The sequence below is a fragment of the Octopus sinensis genome, linkage group LG8 (genome assembly GCF_006345805.1).
Source record: "Octopus sinensis linkage group LG8, ASM634580v1, whole genome shotgun sequence".
Classification (NCBI taxonomy): Eukaryota; Metazoa; Mollusca; class Cephalopoda; order Octopoda; family Octopodidae; genus Octopus; species Octopus sinensis.
The window spans coordinates 25,334,460-25,354,171 of NC_043004.1; the positions used below are offsets into that span (position 1 = coordinate 25,334,460).

The following is a 19,712-nucleotide window of genomic DNA, read 5'->3' on the forward strand; positions in this document are numbered from 1 at the left end:
GAGATGTTGTGGCACAATGAGACTTAAATGCTGCATGGAGTCCGTTTTCTTGCTGTTGCTCCCACTGTTGATGTTTTTGTTGTTCTTGTTATTGTTGCCACAGCTATCGCCGTTGCTGTTATTGCTACTGTCGCGGTTGCTGCTTTTCGTGTTGTAGTTCCTATCACTGCTGCTGGAGTATCTGCTTGTTAACATTGGCGCTGCTACTATGTTTCTTTTCTCATTTTTTGGCTTCTGATGTTGTTGCTTCTGTGGTGATGGCGTCGGCAGAAGCTGCACACTAACACACATAAAAGTCATCCAAACAACTCAAAGCATACACAAGGCTATGTAAAAAAAATCCCAACGAGATAGGAGACTTCTGGAGGAATATCAGTAAAAGAATTAACAGTGAACTGCATGTGAAACACCTACATCTAACAAGGGGAACGGACCACCTGTTCCTCATGTATAATGTGGAATGTTAAAAACACGATTCATCGATTTGAACTATCGCATTAAAATTTTCCGAATTACTGGATTAACTCCAAAGTAATTTACACATCACAGGAAAGAAATCCTGTAAATATCTATTGTCGTCACAAATAAGAAATTCCGACAATTAACATTTTGAATGACACTTGTATTTCTAGTACAAAATAAATGGTTTCAATCCACATTTTAATATGTTTGACAAGAAAAAAATGTAATCTTTGTGAATTATTTCATATGTTTATACTTAGTTCAGTTTCAGTTGTCACATCTACGTATATTTATCTTTTGTTGCTGAACGTTTTGTCCAAATGAATAGACACATTATTTTATTAGAACAAAGTCAATTCATAAAACCGAAGACCGGAAGAGTTTCCTTGACTAATGTTGACTTTAATAGAGTTTTTCATAACAAATGAGGTTCCATTTGATGAACGTTACAAGATCTCGTCCTTTCTATTGATTTAATTAAACTGAATTGGTTAAAATAATACAAAATTTACCAAAATTAAAAGTTTGAAGAAAGCTACCTTAACAAAATAAAAGCTTATAAAATAACCGTAACAATGTCTTTTTTAAACATATGGTTGACTTGTGAATGTAGGTTATTTTATGTGTAACTATATTTAAGAAACACTAGAGTACTTTTGGTATTGACGATATACTGTGCTCCTCAATAAACTGACGGTTTCTTCAAAATCTTGTATAGAATGTGTCACCAAAGGAGAAATAGGTACGTCTGATAGATGCAAAGTGTGTGGAAACCCGTCGTATATGTGTGTGTGTATATGTGTGTCTTTGTGCTTGTCCCCCAACACACACACACACACACACACACACACACACCACTTGACAACCATCGCTGGTTCGTAGCCGTAGTTTAGCAGTTTGGTGAAATACACCGATAGAATAAGTTATATTTTATTTATGCGCCCTTTTCAAGCCTAGCCAGGCTTATTGGGCCGGTTTCCCGGTTTCTATGGCGTATGTGTTCCCCCAGCTGGACGGGACGCCAGTCCATCGCAGCGTTACTCAAGGAACAGGAAGAAAGAGTGAGAGAAAGCTGGGGCGAAAGAGCACAACAGGAGTCGCCACCACCTCCTGCCGGAGCCTCATGGAGCTTTAGGTCTTTTCGCTCAATAAACACACACAACGCTCGGTCTGGGAATCGAAAACGCGATCCTCCGACCGCGAGTCCGCTGCCCTAACCACTGGGCCATTGCGCCTCCGATAGAATAAGTACCAGACTATAAAAAAATGAGTACTGGAGTATCAGTCCAATGACTGGAACTAATAAAAGGATAGTAAATTTTTGAAAAAGTTTTATAATAATTTTGAAATATAAACTGAACAGAAAGGGTTTAAAGTAATAATGGCGAACAATATTCGGGCTTTATAGGGTTTTTTTTTCCAATTCATTTATAGACACAGAAACATAAGAAAGCTATATAAAGCTGAAGGACTTCAGTTCAAGCTGAGGTACCACGTTTTAAGCTTTGTATATTAGTTTGTCACGAGAAAAAGGAAATTCTAACGTTGGGAAATATTTTAAAATAGTGGAAACTGACTTGGTTGTTACCTGTAACAGTCGAACGCTCACATAGAAACTTCCCATTTGGCTCAGACTGTGAGGTGAATGATAAAAGGATGACTTTAAAACAACAAAAATAAAGGAAAAGAAAGATGAAGGAAATATGTCTGAAATGAATTACATTGGGGACTTTCTTAATACAGGTAGTACAAGGCCTCAAATCAGGAAAGCAGTGAATTAAATCGACTTTCGTACTTGATTGATATTTTATTAACTTCAGAAGGGTGAAAAGCAAAGCTGACGTGGGTGGGTTTGAACCCAGAACGTAGAGTTAGAACAAATATCGCACCGTATTTTGTCCAACATTCTAACCATTCTACCACACAACTTCTTTAAAAAAAAGGGGGGGGGAAACGGTATTAAAAGAATACAAAGGCGAAAGAAGCGATTCAAAACAGAAAGAAAGAAAGAAAGAGACTGCCATTCCGTAGTCGCTGGATTTGCTCAAAATAGTAGCCAACTCCCTCTCTCTCTCTCTCTCCATCTCTCTCTCTCTCTCTCTCTCTCTCTCTCTCTCTCTCTCTCTCTCTCTCTCTCCTCTCTCTCTCTCTCTCTCTCTCTGAAATCGTATCCTACTGCATTTATCAAATAACGTTATCGTAGATTAACTTCGTGAAAAATATCGGGGTAGTCACGGCTAGAACATCTTTGATCTTACATCTAACCAATCAAAGCAGTCCTGGGGCTAATCAATAATAATAACAACAACATTATATTAGTGTCTCTTGGCTGCGGTGAAAGATGGCTGCGATAGAGGCAGCTGGTGCTGGTAAAGTAAACTTTAGTCAGATGGATATGATTAATATTTATGATACGTTTAACTGGTACTTTGACACTTTAGGTAAATAAATATTATTTGACAGTATTAAGGCTTCGAAGCTGTTTGTATTTACATCATAGCAGAGATTTTTTTTTAAATTCTGTTACATTTGCATGAACCCTTAAACGTATAGAACCAGAAGAAATGAGGATTTGTGACATTACATATACCATTTCCACAGGCCTACTTTTAAGTGCCAGATAAAAAAGAAAAGAAAGGAAAACCAAAAGAAGCGAAATAAAAAAAAAGATCTCAAAATAGATAATATTCTATGGTTGTAAAAGTAGCGGAAATAGCACAGTGGTTCGGGAAAGAAATAGAAATATTATGTAGGCGCAGGAGTGAGTGTGTGGTAAGCATCAGGTTGGTGCAAAAGTGATGTCCGATTTCTAGAAAAAATGTTTCAGAGCAAATTTATCAATTCTTAACCTTTTCTTGTAGTTTTAAGATATCTCTGTGTCTAATTTGTACTATTTTCTTTCAGATTATCTAACTTCTGGCCACAATTCTCAGAAAATTTTCCCACCATGTTTGTCCCATCTAAAGATCAGATAAGAAATGTTTTACTCTACGAGTTTCATAAAGGTGTTAATGCAAGTGCGGCAGCAAGATCTATTCAGAGCACTTATGGGGATGATATAGTGAATGAAAGAAGTTGCAGGAGGTGGTTTTCCCGTTTCCGAATTGGTGATTTCACTTTGAAAGAAGAGCCAAAAGAGGGTCGTCCAAAAAAACTTGATTCCAAAATGTCGGAAGCTCTTGTTTCAGAGAACCCTGCCGTTACCACTAGGGAACTTGTAGAACAGTTAAACGTGGCTCATACAACCGTGGTATGCCAGCCAGCTAAAACACATTGGAAAGATTTCAGTAGCTGGAAAATGGGTCCCCACGAGCTGTCTCCAGAGAATCGACAACAGCGTGCTGCTTGTTGTCAATCATTGCTTTCGCAACACTTTCAAACAACATTTTTAGACAGGCTTGTTACAGGTGATGAGAAGTGGATTCTTTACTCTAATGTTAAACGTCGCCGTTCTTGGATCAGTCGAAGAGGACGGCCAGTTCAACAACCGAGAGCAGGACTTCATCCAAAGAAGATCATGTTGAGTGCATGGTGGGATATTAAAGGAGTAATCCATTATGAACTGTTGGACAATAACCAAACAATTAATGCTAATCTTTACTGTGAGCAATTTCGTAGTTTGAAAACAGTTCTGAGCCAAAAGTGAGCATCCTTGGTTAACAGAAAGGGCGTCATCTTCCATCACGATAATGCTCGTCCTCACACAGCTCGACTGACCAAAACTCTCTTGGGAGAACTTGATTGGGAAATACTGCCTCATTCTCCATATTTTCCTGACCTTGCTCCTTCTGATTACCATTTGTTCTGAGGGCTATAGAACCATTTTGATGGACTTAGGTTAACAACAAGAGAAGAGATTGAAAATGATTTGGATTCATATTTTGGTTCTAAAAATACAGAATTTTATAAGGTTGTTGAAAGATGGAATGAGGTCGTTGAAAGTAATGGAGAGTATGTTAATGAATAAATATTTCCATAGTCATTGGCTTATTCATTTTTATCTTAGATCTTTAAATCGGACATAACTTTCGCACCAACTTGATAACTTGCTTTCTAACCACATGGTTCCGGATTCAGCTTTACTGTGTGGTACCTTAGGCAAGTGTCTTCTACTACAGCTTCGAGCCGACCAAAGCATTGTGAGTGAATTTGGTTGATGGAAACTGAAAGAAGCCCGTCGTCTTTATATCTATGGGTATGTATCTTTGTGCATGTGTTTGTCTCTCACCACCGCATCACAACTGGTGTTGGTGCATGTGCGACTCTGTGGCTTAACAGTTCAGTAAAAGAGACCGATGGAATAGGTACCACACTTAAAGAGAAAATAAGTAGTGGGCTCAATTACTTTGATTGAAATTCCTGAAGGCCGTGTCCCAGCATGGCCGCAATCTGGTTTTAGTCGGCCCGAGGCTATAGTAGAAGACACTTGGCCTGGTTCCACGCAGGGGGACTGAAACCGGATCTATGTAAGTAAGCTACTTATCACACAGCCACTCCTATATATATATATATATTCCTTCATTTGTTAAACATAAATAAATTTTGAAATAAAATGGTTTTGAGTTACTGTAAGGTGACTTTTGGCCAACACTGTATATATATATTCTTTTATTCTTTTATTTGTTTCAGTTATTCGCCATGATGGATCGCTAGCCACAGCACCTTCTTTATTATATCTCCTTGTTTCTTTCTGTGTTCCTTTCTGTGGAAGAGCGTAGGCTCGAAACGTTAAAGACTTTTTCACTTCTCGAGCGGTAAAATAATACATCTGTTTGTTGTCTACACCACCTGTCTTCGTCTTTTGGTTATTTTTGTGAATTATATATATATATATATATAATATATATATATATATATATATATATATATATATATATATATATATATATATATATAGGGTTGGCCAAAAGTCACCGACAGTATATCAAAATTCCATAAATACAATATGTAATTCTGTACTGACTCGAATGGAAAAATGTGTCGCTCAAGAAGGACTTCAGTTTGAACAATATTCATGATGTTTCGTATTTAGATGCTTTTATCAAATTCCTTCAGTTGTTAAATATAAATAAATTTTGAAATAAAATGGTTTTGAGTTACTATAAGGAAACTTTTGGTCAATCCTGTATATATATATTCTTTTATTATTTTACTTGTTTCAGTCATTTGACTGTGGCCATGCTGGGACACTGCCTTTAGTCCAGCATGGCCGCAGTCAAATGACTGAAACAAGTAAAAGTGTAAAAGAGTTAAGAGAGTAGTCTTCGTCCAGAGCATTTAAAATGTTTTAAAACTCTTCCCTCCCTTAGTTGTTTTAGAAACTATATAATACTGTTTATACCGTTCAACTTTTTTGAACAATAGGATACTTTAGCTAATCTTTGTACAAGTTCTAACACAAGGCCTTCTCATGGCTTCTTTGTTTTGACACACTTCTACCAAGACTGCACACTTGTGTAATATATACTAAAGAAATCTAATACCACAACTGAGCGCGTTAAGTAAAGTAGGCGATCGCCTTCAGCGCTAAAATCTGGGGTGGCGCACAAATTCTGAACAACATGAACAAAATTACTTAGTCCATTTAAAAACACGAAATCTCAGAAAGAGAATAGGGAAGATCTCATCCAGAACAGAGAAGGATGGAAAATAGTGCATAGATAAAGGGTGAAAGGCGGACGGTGGGGGGTGTAGATGTGCTGTTATGATCTGTGATATGATTAGGCGTAAAGCTTCAAACTTTGCCAGGTTTACTCGGCGATTTGTACAATCGTAAAGCTGCAGTAGGGCTGGGAGAATGATGTACCGAATAATGTAGGGCTTGGAATAGGGGCCCCCGCATAATATAGGACTTGGAGATGGGGACGCACGTTTTAGGACTTTGAGAATAGGAAAGCATAGATTAAGACTGGGAGAAGGTAGCGCATATTGTCGAACTGGAAGAAGGGAGAATATATTGTTTGACTCAACTAGGGCGCTGAATACTCTGGCACCAGCCATGACTAAGAGGCTGTAAATGTTTGCTCGGAGAGTCGCGACCTGAGTAAAATAGCGGCTTCATTCTCTTTATTGTTAATGCTTCCTCTTTTAATATAGAGAGCAGTTTTTATTATGCTTGACTTTCCCTATTACTTTATTTATTCAGCTCTCTAGTGTCTTCTTTGTTGTGTTTCGTATCATCTTTTGAAATACATCTTCCTAATTCTCCCCAGCGAGGGGATAAGTGGGGAAGGAGGAGAGAAGTAGAAGTGGAACAGTAATTTGCTTGAACTATAACCAAATAGTTGTTCCTTGTTCTCCTGACAATGTGTATTATTATTGGCCAGTTTGGAGCCATCTCAGTGACTCATAACAATAGTTATTGGTGTTTAACCTCAAGTGAAATCTAATAGAGCTGATCCAATCAAGAAGTTTTAGTCGGTGACTATCTTGCATATTTTGATAACTAGGATTATGTTGCCCAATGTCTCCTTTCTCAGTCGAGCGAATGCATAAAAGGTTCTCTCGCTGGATTGTAAAGCAATAGATAACATAAAGAATACATAACCCAAGAATGTTAAATTTTGATGCTCTTCTTATTAAAGATTTACTCCCAAATCACATTGAAACCGTATCAAATGAGTATTCTTATAGAGATCAGTATTATGAGAAACAAAACAAAAAAAAAATGGTTTAGAGAAATGAAAAATGTTTTGGTGAAAGAACACAAATGTTACAATAAGTAGAAGAGGAGGAAAATATTCCTTACATTCACATAATAATTCTGAATGCATGTTGAGTATGTAATACAAACTTGGCAAAGATAACTATTTATCGAAAATATTTTGTTACGAATTCAAATTAGTGAGTGTGTTTGTTTACCTACCTACCTACCTGCCTACCTACCTACCAGCCTGCCTGTCTGCCTGTCTGCCTGTCTGCCTGCTTGGCTGCCTGTCTGTCTGCCTGTCTTTCTGTCTGCTTGGCTGCCTGTCTGTCTGCCTGTCTTTCTGTCTGCCTGTCTGTCTATCTATCTATCTATCTATCTCTCTATCCATCTATTTATTTGTCTATCTGTCTATCTATTTGTCGGTCTGTCTGTCTGTATGTATATGTATGTATGTATGTATGTATGTATGTATGTATGTATGTATATGTACACATACACACACGTGGTAAGTAGCTTGCTTACCAGCCACATCGTTCCGGATTCAGTCCCACTGCGTGGCACCTTGGGCAAGTACCTTCTACTAAAGCCTCGGGCCGACCAAAGCCTTGTAGGTGGATTTGGTAGACGGAAACTGAAAGAAGCCCGTCGTATATATATATATATATATATATATATATATATATATATATATATATAATATATATATATATATATATATATATATATGTATGTATGTATGTATGTATGCATGTATGTATGTATGTGTGTGTATGTGTTTGTGTGTCTGTGTTTGTCCCCCCAACATCGCTTGACAACCGATGCTGGTGCGTTTACGCCCCTGAAACTTAGCAGTTCGGCAAAAGAACCGATAGAATAAGTACTAGGCCTACAAAGAATAAGACCTGGGGTCGATTTGCTCAACTAAAGGCGGTGCTCCAGCATGGCCGCAGTCAAATGACTGAAACAAGTAAAAGAATAAAAGTAAAAGAAAGAATATATATATACACACACACACGTGAGTGTGTGTACGTGTGTGTGTGTGTGTGTGTGTGTGTGTGTGTGTGTGAGTGTGTGTGTGTGTGTGTGTGTGTGTGTGTGTGTGTGTGTGTGTGTGTGTGTGTGTGTGTGTGTGTGTGTGTTATAAACATAAGATACAGCGGCTAAGAGTAAATCTATCTGCAGAACTAAACTTAGTAACTTCCGGTAGAAAGAGAGTTTGTAGCATCAGTAACGTGAGAGAAAACTATTTCCGGCCTATAACTTGTCATTAATACTTTTAATATTTAGCTGAATTCCAACATCAACCTTAATATATATATATAATATATATTGGAATTAAGAGAAGAAGGCTGTCCATAAAGTAGTTATGGTTTTTACAGATGATCGAAACACTCGGTTAAGATAGGGAAACAAGTAGACCGCGTAAGTTGTGACAGTTCAACAACTTTCAGGAAATATAGATGGGAAATTTGTTGTAAAGAATCATAAAAATGACCAAAAAATTGTAATTAGATTTGAGGAAGTGAAGCTTATCAGACGTAGAAAAAAGAAAAATATACGAGTTTATCACTTGAAGGAAAAGCCTATAAATAATTTGGTCCTGTGAACTAAAATAAACTAATGAAATAACTTTAAAAATATTATTTTCTTAATAAGGAGTCTTACCGTGTGAAGCTTCTTCTCTGCATTGAGAAGTCACAGCTTCACAACTACAGACGAGTGGCTAGAATGTTGCGGGAAAGAATTTCAAAATGGATTCTCCAAGCCGAACCAAAGGGTAGGAGGCCTAGGAGTAAGCAAAGAATGAAACGGTTGGAGAATATCTCCCGTGTCAGTTAGTCGCTCATGAGAATTCAGACCGAAAGTGTAATGAAGGTGGTTTCTAAAAGGACTCTCTGAGGAGGTACCCGCGGACACTATCCCCACGACCGTTCTAGGAATTGTGGGTGAAGAAAATAGATGGATGTAACAAATATTTGAAGAGTTTAGTATTGATTTTGTTTGTTTTAATATGGGTTAGATAGAAAGCGGCAAGCTGGCAGAATCGTTAGCACGCTGAGAAATAGGCTTAGCGGCATTTCGTCGGTCTTAACTATCAAAGTTCAAATTCCGCCGAGGTCAACTTTGCCTTTATCCCCTTCGAGGTTGATGAAATAAGTACCAGCTGAGCACTGGGGTTGATGCAATCGATTTACCCCCACCCCCGAAAATACTGGCCTTGTACCAAAATTTAAAATCAATATGAGCTAAATGGCAAAGGTTATAAATAAACATAAATACAGAGGATTCGTAGTTTCTGAGATGCGAGCTGTAATAATGAAATAAAGAGCAAAAATTTGAGTAATCTAGGCAGGCAAAATATTAGCAAAAAAACAGGTAATTTTGAATGGTAAGGTGAATGAATATCGGCGCAAAGACAATAGTGGTTGATTATACTTACAAAAACAACTGTAGAGGAGAAGTCAGATTCAGTGTGTGGAGTTCATCAGACAGAGCAGTTGAGAATTAGCTCGTCTGGATTTTGATAACCGATCCGGAAGTTTTTCTGAAAGATTTAATAGTATCAAATACTAACATACTGTCATCGCTAAAACATATATGAGACAACAAAAACCGTTAGCATGCGAATAATTTGCTAAACAAAAGAATACATGGGTAGGCCGGTCGAAGTGAGAGAAGCTAAAAAGTATATCATAAAGGATAGGGAAATGGTTATCTAAAAGGTTCCATCAGAGTGCTATAGGCTATAGAAAATAACTGTAATTTCTGTACAGTGTAATTTATATGACTTTAAAAGCTTTAAAGGCTGTTTCCTATATGATAACTGAAAAGCAAAACTCTGCTTTAAAACACGTTAAAGCGACCATGAAAACGTTTCTTGAATTGCTCATTAGGTGCAAAATCTAGATTCGTGGATGGGCATTATAATGAATTACAACCAGGCAGTGCCATAAAGAATGAATGACTAAGATCAAGATTGTAGTCAATGTTATCATCAGTCAGAATATGTAATCAATTGTAATCAATGTTATTATCAGTCAGAATATGATTGATGCACGTTCGAAATGGGGCACAAGCTACTCAGTGTATTTTGTCACGAAGACTATATCTCACTTGTTGATAAATGGTGTGTATATACCTTCATCGGCTCACAGCGCCACCTTCCTAGATTGTGAGGTATTAACATTTCGAAGTAGTCTCCTAATCGGTCACAGACACTAAGTAGACGACACTGCCAGTTGAATTAAGAGATTTCCTCTCTCATACTTTTCCAGACACCCTCCGTAACATATATATTATATATATAACTCTATAGAAATATTGTCTTTGAAAAACATTAAATGGAACAGAAGATATAAAATGCAATAAAGATATAAAATACAATAAAAAACATGGAAATAATAACAAGAACAATAATGATGATGATGATGATGGTGGTGGTGGTGGTGGTGGTGGTGGTGTTGATGATGATGATGCTTTAAAAGGGCTCCACTTGCAAGGTCATGCGCTGTTTATCTTGATATGAGATCACCCTGTCGAGCACATATGGTTGTGATGCATGTTTCTGGTATATGACGGGTAGTCATAATGGGTATATTAGGCTTCTTATATTTGTACCCAGAGTCATTTTGATGGCGTTTGCTGCTCTCTCATTCAATAATAATCATTACAATTATCACAGTTGATCAAATTTATCATTTGAATAGAATATATTTACCAGTAACATATTCGAAACAAGTTCAACAGGAACAGATGATTGTCATCTGGATTTATTTAAAGATGTTAACATTGATAAATATACAAGCAGTTTTGTTTTGCCAAGGTAACATTGTCAAACAGGTATCAAGTCACGATAAAAGTGGTTCCTTGTCTTTTATAGTTTGAAAGACAGACAATGTTTCTCGTAGTTCTCAATTTCATCGTGAAAGTGGGAAGAAAAGAACAGAATGAAAGAAAAACATTCAAAATTTAATACCATCTCTAAACAGTGTGTGTGTGTGTGTGTGTGTGTGTGTGTGTGTGTGTGTGTGTGTGTGTGTGTGTGTGTGTGTGTGTGTGTAATATATAATTTACATTTATATATAGAGAGAGATAAGTAGATAGACAGACAGACAGACAGATAGATAGACAGACAGATAGATAGATAGATAGATAGATAGATAGATAGATAGATAGATAATAGATAGATAGATAGATAGATAGATAGATAGAGTGACAGGCAGTTACCTAGATAGATAGATTGGTGTAAAATTTATATCTATATACATAAACTTACATCATTTAACATTTATATAAATACACAGACATACTATATATATATATATATATATATATATATATATATATATAATATATATATATATATATATATATATATATATATATATATATATATATATAATATATATAATATATATATATATATATATATATATATATATATATATATATATATATATATATATATATACAAAAAGGCATGCATAGCCAGAAGAATTTATAGGAATACATACATATATTAACTAGAAACCATCTCCTGCGTTGTCTCAAAGTCTGAAACTAAATAGTAAAATGTTGATAGCATTGATAATACACACATCGTAGCCTGGCAAGCAAACTTTGTGAAATGTTAAACTAAAAAAAAAAAAAAACTTGATATTTTTGTGCGCATTTCACAGGTGTTCAGAGTAAGAATCCAAGAATCTGTGAGCATGACTGCAATAAATAAATACCTGTTATATAATGGTGCTCAAAACAAACTAACTTATTTCTAACCACAGTAAGAGATTGGCTCTCTGCCCAATGATATACCACGTGTTCTGCAAAATTAAAAAGAAAAAAATAGACGGAAGAAACGATAAAGCAGACAAATATTGTTGTAATGCTAAAAATGTTAATAAACCAATGGTCTACAACCTTCACTTACTCCTCCTCCCTCTCCCTCTTCCTCATAATCATCGTAATCATCGTCTCTGCCTTAGTTTTCCTCTTTGCTTCTTTTCCTTCGCTTACTTCTGCATCTGTCTTGTGTCTTCGTCTAGAACATTCAATCTTACAAAAAGTATGAGACCACATAGCGTTTTAATTCACTGCAATGTTTATGTCTGCCTTCGTTTAGTGCCTGCTAGCGTAAGTAAGCTTAATAAAGTATGTCTTGTAAAAAGGAAAGGAACAGAGGAAAAGAAAGAAAAAGGATTAAAAAAAAAAAGAGAGAGAGTTTGCATTGATCTGGACTCAAGACTGGCGAACCTCTTTAGAGCCAAGGAAGGTATACTCTTTTCTCTTTTACTCCTTTACTTGTTTCAGTCATTTGACTGTGGCCATGCTGGAGCACCGCCTTAAGTCGAGCAAATCGACACCAGGACCTATTCTTTGTAAGCCTAGTACTTATTCTCTCGGTCTCTTTTGCCGAACCGCTAAGTTACGGGGACGTAAGCACACCAGCATCGGTTGTCAAGCGATGTTGGAGGGACATAACACAGACATACAAACATATACACGTTGTGTATATATATATATATATATATATATATATATATATATATATATACATATATACGACGGGCTTCTTTCAGATTCCGTCTACCAAATCCAGTCACAAGGCTTTGGTCGGCCCGAGGCTAAAGTAGAAGACACTTGCCCAAGGCGCCACGCAGTGGGACTGAACCCGAAACTATGTGGTTGGTAAGCAAGCTACTTACCACACAGCCACTCCTATATATATATATATATATATATATATATAGAGAGAGAGAGAGAGAGAGAGAGAGAGAGAGAGAGAGTGAGGGGTGGAGACACACACACATTCTTTTATTCTTTTATTGGTTTCAGTCATCTGACTGCAGTCAGGCTGGAGCACCGCCTTTAGTCGAACAAATCAACCCCAGGACTTATTCTTTGTAAGCCTAATATTTATTGTATCGGTCACTTATGCCGAATCACTAAGTTACGGGGACATAAACACACCAATAACGGTCGTCAAGCGATGGTGGGGGCCAAACACAGATATGCAAATATATATATATATATATATATATACGACGGGCTTCTTTCAGTTTCTGTCCACTAAATCCACTCACAAGGCTTTGGTCGGTCCGAGGCTATAGTAAAAGTCACTTGCCACACAGCCACGCCTGCGTGAGAACCTTCGGAGACACACCTGAGCTGAAAAAATAATAAGTTTCAAGTTTTGACAAAAGCCCAGCAATTTTTAGGAGGAGGGTGCTAGTCGATTGCATCAGTCTGAGTAATTGACTAGTACTTATTTTATCCCCCCACCCGAAAGAATAAAAGACAAACTTGAACACGATGGTATTCGAATTCAGAACATAAAGACCAGGAAGGAAAGTATTAGTAAAGAATATTCTAGTTTATAATAGGTGTGTTACTTGCGTCACGGATTTCTTTTTCGGTATTAGATCAAATTTTTTCGATTGTTTTTAGAGATTTCGTTAGCAGTTTCAAACGTCTATAAAAAATTTTTATTCTATTTCACACCAAAACCACAGAAACTTGCCTGTCAAACGCGTATAGCATGTAGTATGATATAAGCATGGGTATTTTAAGGAGCTTATGTACATATACTTTCATTCAGCGATACGTACAAAAATACGTGCATACAAATAGAGAGGGAAAGAGACAAGAGGAGAGTGAAAGATGAATTTTTTTTAATTAAAAAGTATCTAAAAAAATTCTTTCTAAAAAAAATTTCTTTCATAAAAAAGAAAACCAAGGTTAACACAGACTTGATGGAAAAGTATTTTCGTGAGATCATGCTTTGCAAATGTACGAAAATATTCCTTCATCAGTTTGAGGTTTACTACTCTCTTTGCATATAAAAACTTCGTTTGATTTGCTGTTCTACGAGCTTCTTTTACACACGCATACTACATATATCAAATATTTTATGTACGTATACCTAATGCCTCTCTCTATCTTCACTCATTTGCTACTATCTCCTGATTCTCTTCCTTCCCACAAAGCCTTTCCATCATCTGACTCCTTTTTTAGACTTCTTTCTCCCCTTGCTTTCGCAGTGGCTGTACGTTCATTTTCGTCCCCGAGCAATTGAAAACCGTAAGGCGGTCGACTGCATTACTCCATGTGTAACTTTATTCATTGAATTGACAGGAATGCACTCCATCATTATATCCTTGTTCGGATCTTAATGTGCTTGTTTTCTTCCTTAATTTGTTGTTACACATCAGTTTCTTTTATACACCCTTTTATCTTTGGTTGTTTTACGCCTCAACTCGTCTGTATCATCGCATCTCTAATGGCTTATAGGCGCTGTTGGAATGGGCAATATTGTAACAGGTGCCGAAATTATTGTGATCTTCAATTAGCGACTAATGGAGGGATCTAAGCTGTGTACATCCATATGTGCAATATTTTCGTTTTCCCAGCGAATCTTCACGAACGTTTGTACAACTTTTTGCAAAACACACACACACACACTTCTATTAGAATCGGTACAAGTTAATCTATGACGCCTGTATACATATCCATGTATGCAATTATATAAAGTAATGTATTAATATGCGAACCTACTTACATACATACTCAGACAAGAATACACACACACACACACACACATATATATATAGCTACATATATGCTTAAAATTATAGGTCAAGTTACCTCTCATTATGATGATTAATGATGTCGAGAAGGAAGCATATACTGAGATTCACGGATCTGGGAATTCATTTAATATGCATTTCCAGACCCGGGAATCTCAGTATAATAATAACTTATTAATTGGTACATTCAATAACTTAAAACTGCTGTATGCGGTGGCTATATAACCGATGGGTTTGGTGAAAATGGGTTAGATAGATGCTGATAAAGGGGTAAAAATCCCTGAAATATGGCCTATACACTCATTACCCATTTTGAGTTATGTCAGCCGGACTAAGATGACTCAAAGATTTGGAAGTGAAATGCTCAGCATACCTAAAAATGATCATACATGTTTCCCAAAGACTTGAAGATAACAATGACATTGATATGAAGTGAAGCCTCTCTTGGATTCGTGACCACTACATCACATCACACTTCAAAACTTATGCATTTGCAATCCAAGAACAGGAAATTGCTACTACATACCTAATAAATAAAAGAGACAGTAAAGCCTTTGGGGTTCCAAAATGCAACTGTAAATATAGATTTTGTCATATTTCTACCGAAGACATCACACGTGATTAGCAGCTACCCAAAAATGTTATCACGGTCGTACTATGCGACTCGACGTTGTCGCAAAAGCAATATACAATGCCATCCGGGAAAAGATTGCCTTGGAATATATGTAGAGAAACAGCTCTACTGTGCTATTGAATACGTGCGCAAGAAATACTGGAGGAACATTCCCGTCAAGACATCTGTCAAGTGTAAGTATAACAGGCCAGATATTGTTATTTGGGAACACAAGAAAAAGTATGTATCGTCAAAGAGGTTAGCAGTTCTGCTGGTGTGAATATCTTTTTGAAAATCAAAGAGAAAGAAGATAACTATGGACAACTGCTTCGAAACCTCTAGCTTCCATATCCAGATTATGAATTTATATTTATAGCAATAATAATTGGTGCACTTGGAAGGCAGCGAGCTGGTAGAAACGTTAGTACGCCGGGCGAAATGCGTAGCCGTATTTAATCTGCCGTTACGTTCTGAGTTCAAATTCCGCCGAGGTTGACTTTGCCTTTCATCCTTTCGAGGTCGATAAATTACACACTGGGGTCGATGTAATCGACTTAATCCGTTTGTCTGTCCTTGTTTGTCTTTTCTGTGTTTAGCCCCTTGTGGGTAGTAAAGAAGTAAGTATTTCGTCTGCCGTTACGTTCTGAGTTCGCTTTGCCTTTCATCCTTTCGGAGTCGATAAATTAAGTACCAGTTACACAATGGGGTCGATCTAATCGACTTAATCCCTTTGTCTGTCCTTGTTTGTCCCCTCTCTGTTTAGCCCCTTGTAGGCAATAAAGAAATAAGAAACGTTAGTACGCCGGGCGAAATGCTTAGCGGTATTTTCTACTACGGCGGTGCATCAGCATGGCCGCAGCTCTGAGCTGAAACTAGCGAAAAAAAAAAGCTCCCAATCCTGCTTGTCTGTCTGTCTGTCTATCTGTTTGTATGTACGGGTGTATGTATGGCTCTTTTCTGTGCTTGTGTGTGTATATGTGTATGGGTGTGTGCGTATTTGTGTTTGTCACCCACCCATTTGAGAGAGACCGATAGAATAAAAAGATAAAGAAAAAAAGGGGAAAGTCAAAAAAGAATACAAAAAGCAAAAACAGGGATCGATTTATTCGATTAAACCCGTCAAGGCGGTTACTCCAGCATGACCGCAGTCCAATGAACGAAACAAATAAAAGATTCAAATACAGATATGTGCATTCTGGTGTAAAACGATGCGTCAATTTGTGTCGAGTTAAACCTCAATACCACCCTACACAACCATTCGTAATGATCGCTTAAATAAATACCCGCCAGAAATTGTGACAGAGGCCAGTATAAGAAACTATATCTCGGTTAGTTGAATTGCAATTATTGTAGAACGATGATAACTTAAGTCCTTCCATCTGGCACCATTAAGAGGTAGACGTTGTTCTTTTACTGACATCTCTTTATAATTCATTGAGTTTTTATTTCTACATACTGTAAGTAGTTGCATTTTCTGACACAGTAATCAACCTTAACTGCTCATCCTGGGTAACCGCCGCTGCAGCTGCTATCGAGAGCCTAAGCGAGTGGTGAGTTGGGCTGTATGTGATCGTTAGAAACAGCAGCCAAATGTCTTCCAGGTCACGCATTTAAAAAATAAAAAAAAAAGAAATAAAGAAATAAAAAGCAAGCAAAACAGAAGTATTTCTACACATTGGATAAGATAATCTGAAATGAATTGTGTCTTTGATCCGGGGTTAAAAGATCATCATCATCATCATCATCATCATCATCATCATCATCATCATCATCATCATCATCACCGTTATCAAGAACAACAACAAAAGCTAGCAACTTGTTTTACTGCTATGCTGCTGGTACTACTAACAACCGATAATGTTATTTCTGCTTGACACAACTATCACTACTTACATCGCTCACCTTTCTACTACTACTACTACTACTACTACTACAGCTGCTGCTGCTGCTGCTGCTGCTACTGCTGCTGCTGCTGCTACTGCTGCTGCTGCTACTACTGCTGCTGCTGCTACTGCTGCTGCTGCTGCTGTCAACCATGCTCTACCCCGGTTCGCCGACGTTCATAATTTATTGTTCCTATCACCAAATTACCAAGCACCAATGGCTAATTATAGAGTTGTAGTTAATTAGTTTCCATACAAACACCCACATTCTGGCCCCCCTACCTCCTCCTGTCTGCAAGACAGTCCCCACCCTTGTTTGACTGTTTACTTTTCCAGTTGGCACAAAAGCCTGAGAAAATCTTAGCAACGCTGTCAATATATACACACAACTCCACATACAAACACACACACGCATACATTTATTCATTCATTCATTTTCATAAATACATGATTCCACGAATCATTACACTCATATGAATATATAGTCCTTCCCAGACTACAATATATTAAAAATATTGTAGTTAGATAACTATCTTTGATAGCAAATAGTTACGCTTAGTCCTTATCTCCAGTGACATTCCTGGAATTGTTAATCATATCATCAAAGTTTTATTTCTTGTTAAAATTTAATTCGTTCTACGAGTAATTATCGTTATCAAGATCAAACTTCTACATTCGTCCGTGTTCTTCATTATTGCTTTTGTTCAACTAACACTACAGATCAATGGATATTAGTTCAAATATCGATGAAGTCACACACCTGCGCCGTCTCGTTGAAACAGATGACCCGAGTTTTTTTGGTTTCAAGAAACTTCGTGTTCGTGGACGCGATCTTCATGAGTTGCCTGTTGCAATTTTCTCTTTGGTTGAACTTGAAGTTCTGTCTCTTTCACCAGACAGAGAGGCATCTCTTTACTACAAACTTTATTTTCTACCTAAACAGATTGGTCAGTTAATAAACCTCAGAATTCTGATCTTGGATACCAACGCACTCACGAACTTACCACCCGAGATTAGCAATTTATCGCATTTGGAGATTTTAACTCTGAGTAATAACTATCTAACTTCTTTACCACCACAATTCCACCGATTGAATGAGCTGCAGAGCTTACACTTGGCCAATAACAGCTTTTCTGTGTTTCCACCCCAGATCTGTATTCTGAAGAATCTTCAATTTCTAGACTTGAGCGATAACAAAATTTCTGAACTTCCACATTCTATAGGTCAGCTACATTCGCTCCAAACACTACTTTTATTTCGTAACCGCCTTCATGTCTTACCTGACACTTTGTGTGACCTGACAGAACTGCGTTGCCTCTGGCTCGGTGAAAACTGTCTCACAAACTTGCCGCGTTGTTTTGGGAAATTAGATAAACTCGACTGGAGCTTCATATATACGTCAGCTGTTTTAGACGGCAACCCTATGGAGCGGCCACCTGTGGACATCTGCCGGCAAGGTATTAAATCAATCAAGCATTATTTCGCACACAATAAAAAATAACGTAGATTCGATTTCAATCGCAATATGGATTTTTTAAAAGATTTAATCGTTTTATTTATCTCACATTCATAGACCGTTAAAACAGTTGAATATTTCAACATTTGTGTTGTTGTTCTTTTTTTCTTCTTTTAAATCAACGAAAATGTATCTGTGAAAGGACAAACCAATAATTGTTTAACATTGGAGTAAGTAGTATTTACATTTCTAACTTTTTACCAAGTTTCTATTAACACGTTCTATTTTCGATGTTAAGTGACATTTTGCTAGATTCTTTGTTCTTCGATATGCACCACGCAACTGTATTGCTCGCCGTTGCCATGCTAGACTCATGAGCTTTATATAATTAAACAGATTCACCAAAACAATGTTGTTTTATGTATTAACAAACAATACGCCCAAATTCCTCATATTTTAAATGAATTGTCAGTACAGTAGTGATAGTAAACTTTCTGGAACAAGTTTTTTGTTATTGTTCTGCTGAAAATGTTTGTAGCAAACTCGCAAGCCGTGTGGGGGAAGAGGAATCTGACATTCTCTCTGCGATGTATACATTCTCATGATTACCACAAATGATTATGAAAATGTAGTATAAGGTTGATTATTGTTTTTATGTCTATTGTTATAGTTAAAGTGTATGGAGTATCAGGGGGAATAGTACTTTGTGACGAGGGAATACGTCGCACTCACAGGAGTGGTTCGTCCGCTTTGATCTTCCTCCTGGCATCCAACAATTGGGGCCCAGTTGTGGCTCCAAGTTGTTGCTTGCATACAACGGCAGCTACACTCCAATAAACTCTTCGTCTAGCGAGCTCAACGAGGTAAATCTTGGTGAGTTAGGGCTTGCCATTCTATGCATGAACAGATTGGATCGGTGGACTCTACGGAAGAAACCGACATAGTTCAAATGAGACGAGTGTGGCTGCAGCAACGCATTGTGGAATACAGAGACCAATATGGGGCAAGTAAGACATCTTGCGTCCGTTTCCATCCCCAATTGTATTGACCTGGTCTTGCCACTGGT

General features: G+C 37.3%; 3 protein-coding genes across 3 annotated transcripts in view; 2 read left to right on the forward strand and 1 right to left on the reverse strand.

Annotated features, from left to right (window-relative positions):
- Positions 1-11,782, reverse strand: part of LOC118760836 (slit homolog 2 protein-like) — a 42,333-nt gene extending 30,551 nt beyond the window's left edge. The window contains exons 1-2 of the mRNA XM_036505283.1: positions 11,626-11,782; positions 9,552-9,656 (exon numbers count right to left, since the gene is read on the reverse strand). The gene's annotated coding sequence lies outside the window, so the exon portion shown is untranslated. The remainder of the gene's footprint in view (positions 1-9,551; positions 9,657-11,625) is intronic.
- LOC115214769 (histone-lysine N-methyltransferase SETMAR-like) lies at positions 461-4,108 on the forward strand. Its single transcript, XM_029783798.1, has 2 exons — positions 461-531; positions 3,367-4,108. The coding sequence occupies exons 1-2, from the start codon at positions 461-463 to the stop codon at positions 4,106-4,108; spliced, it is 813 nt and encodes a 270-aa protein (XP_029639658.1).
- A 5,721-nt stretch (positions 11,783-17,503) lies between the features above and the next one.
- Positions 17,504-18,870, forward strand: LOC118760848 (leucine-rich repeat and IQ domain-containing protein 4-like). The gene has a single exon (XM_036505183.1). The coding sequence runs from the start codon at positions 17,915-17,917 to the stop codon at positions 18,689-18,691; it is 777 nt and encodes a 258-aa protein (XP_036361076.1). The 5' UTR covers positions 17,504-17,914; the 3' UTR covers positions 18,692-18,870.
- Positions 18,871-19,712: the final 842 nt, after the last annotated feature.